Source organism: Octopus bimaculoides, chromosome 17 (genome assembly GCF_001194135.2).
Source record: "Octopus bimaculoides isolate UCB-OBI-ISO-001 chromosome 17, ASM119413v2, whole genome shotgun sequence".
Classification (NCBI taxonomy): Eukaryota; Metazoa; Mollusca; class Cephalopoda; order Octopoda; family Octopodidae; genus Octopus; species Octopus bimaculoides.
The window spans coordinates 14,239,234-14,241,424 of record NC_068997.1 but is presented as its reverse complement, the minus strand read 5'-3'; the positions used below and the strand labels follow the sequence as shown (position 1 = coordinate 14,241,424).

At 35.8% G+C, this 2,191-nt stretch overlaps 1 protein-coding gene across 2 annotated transcripts in view; it reads left to right on the top strand.

The window, feature by feature from the left end:
• LOC106876779 (uncharacterized) overlaps window positions 1–2,191 on the top strand; it is a 790,885-nt gene that overhangs the window by 260,906 nt on the left and 527,788 nt on the right. For both annotated transcript variants that reach the window (XM_052973996.1, XM_052973995.1), the window contains exon 3: window positions 779–2,162. In XM_052973996.1, coding sequence (XP_052829956.1) covers window positions 845–2,162 — 1,318 coding nt within the window. In that variant the 5' untranslated portion in view covers window positions 779–844. The remainder of the gene's footprint in view (window positions 1–778; window positions 2,163–2,191) is intronic.

Below are 2,191 nucleotides of genomic sequence, written 5' to 3'. Positions count from 1 at the left end.
TAGTAGAGCACAATAGCCCAGTGGGTACAACCATCCAGATCTCTGAATACTTTATTTTTTCTAATATATATATATATATATATATATATACATATATATAAACAAGCACCTTCCATGCTGCAATTGTTTTCGTTCCAGTACACGATCTCAGATCAGGTCATTTGCTATGCAAGTACATCTCCGTAATATATATATATATATATATATATATATATATATATATGGAATAAACACTGGGAAATGGCGTGTCAGTTAAGCAAAAGATACATTAATTGAAGCTGAAACATCTGGTCATAGTTTTCGTGTTGTTTCTTAACTTATATTCAACCAGGGCTAAACGACCAAAAGGTGTCTCATACCTATTATTCATTTAGACAGCACCAAGTAATATTCTCAGACATATATAGGACAAAATTTATACCCTGTTTCACCTGCATCCAGGTGGGGAACCTATACGCCAATGAAACCAGGAAACCGGCCATTTTAAGCCAGGCATGGCCTGAGAAGGAACAAACAACCACAGCGACAACACCTACCAATGAATATGTAAAATATAGATTCATTTATTTTTCTTGGTACACATGCACTCTCACAGATTCTTACAGACTTGTAATTCACACTTGGTAGTAAAATGGTCCCCTGCTCATGGCAAAGATGCTCCCTCACTGTTTTTTCTTATTCTATTGTCTATTATATGTAGCTTCTAGTCAATGAAAAGTTGCATCATTTTACCACTTTTCTTCATTTGTTTCTTTTCTTTTCTTTTCTTTATTTGTAGGTGATTTCTTCAGCATAACTCACATCAATATTTGGAAGCAATCTTGAGAATTTTGAAAGGATAATAATGGAGGATCAGTCCCTTAACTGTTACATTGACCATTTTGAAGATAGATTCACAATTAGTAGACCAAGATACTCTCGTTCAGATCTGATTGCAAATGTAGATTGGGAAAGAGTGGACCGCTCGTGTAACTTTGCTGAAGATGTTTCCATCAAAGAACAAGTTTCTCATTCTGTGGAGAGTTCTCCAGTTGCCGCAATGAAAGCAAGTCATGCTGATGGAAATGATGCATTCAAAGATCAAACTTTCTATACAAACGAAACCTTTCCAGGTGTTGATAGGGTTGAAAATTTCTTACTTGACTCAGATATCCACAAAGATAAGGTGATTGTAAAAACTAGAAATTTCGTTGAGGGAGAAGTTGTGCATCAGGAAACAATTGAAATATTGCTCAAAACTCAAAAGAATATTGAAGTCGATATTGATGAAATGCAAGCTGATAATAAAGTTAAGGAAACAACTACAGCAAGTTTATACATCAACCCAGAAAAGAATATTGAAATTGGTCTTCAGGAAATTCAAGCAGGTGGCAGAGATACATCGGCTGCCGTAAGAAATTTAGCCCTCAGTCATAAATTTGGAACAGAATCCGATTTAAGGATGAAAGATAACAAATCTGCAAAGACTATTGAAGTCGGAATTCATCCGAGACAAGCTGGTAGTAGTGATACACCAAATAAGAGCAAAAGTTTAACCTTTACACCTAAACTTAGAACAGAAGCTGAATTAAGTGTTAACACTCTCAGATCTGAAAAGAATACTGAAAGTGGTGTTGATCCAAAACAAGTTGGTGGTATGGATACATCGATTGAATCGAAGAATTTAGCCTACAATCCAAAGTTAGGAACTGAAACAGAATTAGGAATTAAAAATCTCAAATCTGAGAAAACAGTTGGCGTTGGAATTGATCGAAGACAAGCAGGTGGTATAGATACATCGATTGAATCGAAGAATTTAACATACCCTCCGAAATTTGGAACTGAAGCAGAATTAGAAGTTCAAAAACTCATATCTGAGAAAACGTTTGGCGTTGGAGCTGATCCAAGACAAGCAGGTGGTATAGATACTTCGACTGAGTTGAAAAATTTAAGTTACGCTCTTCCGAAATTTGGAACTGCAGCAGAATTTGGAATTAAAAATCTCAAATCTGAGAAAACTGTTGGCGTTGGAGTTGATCCAAGACAACCAGGTGCTATAGATACATCGATTGAATCCAAGAATTTAAGCTACACTCCGAGATTCGGAACTGAAGCAGAATTAGAAATTAAGAATCTTAAATCTGAGAAAACTGTTGGCGTTGGAGTTGATCCAAGACAACCAGGTGCTATAGATACATCGATTGAATCCAAG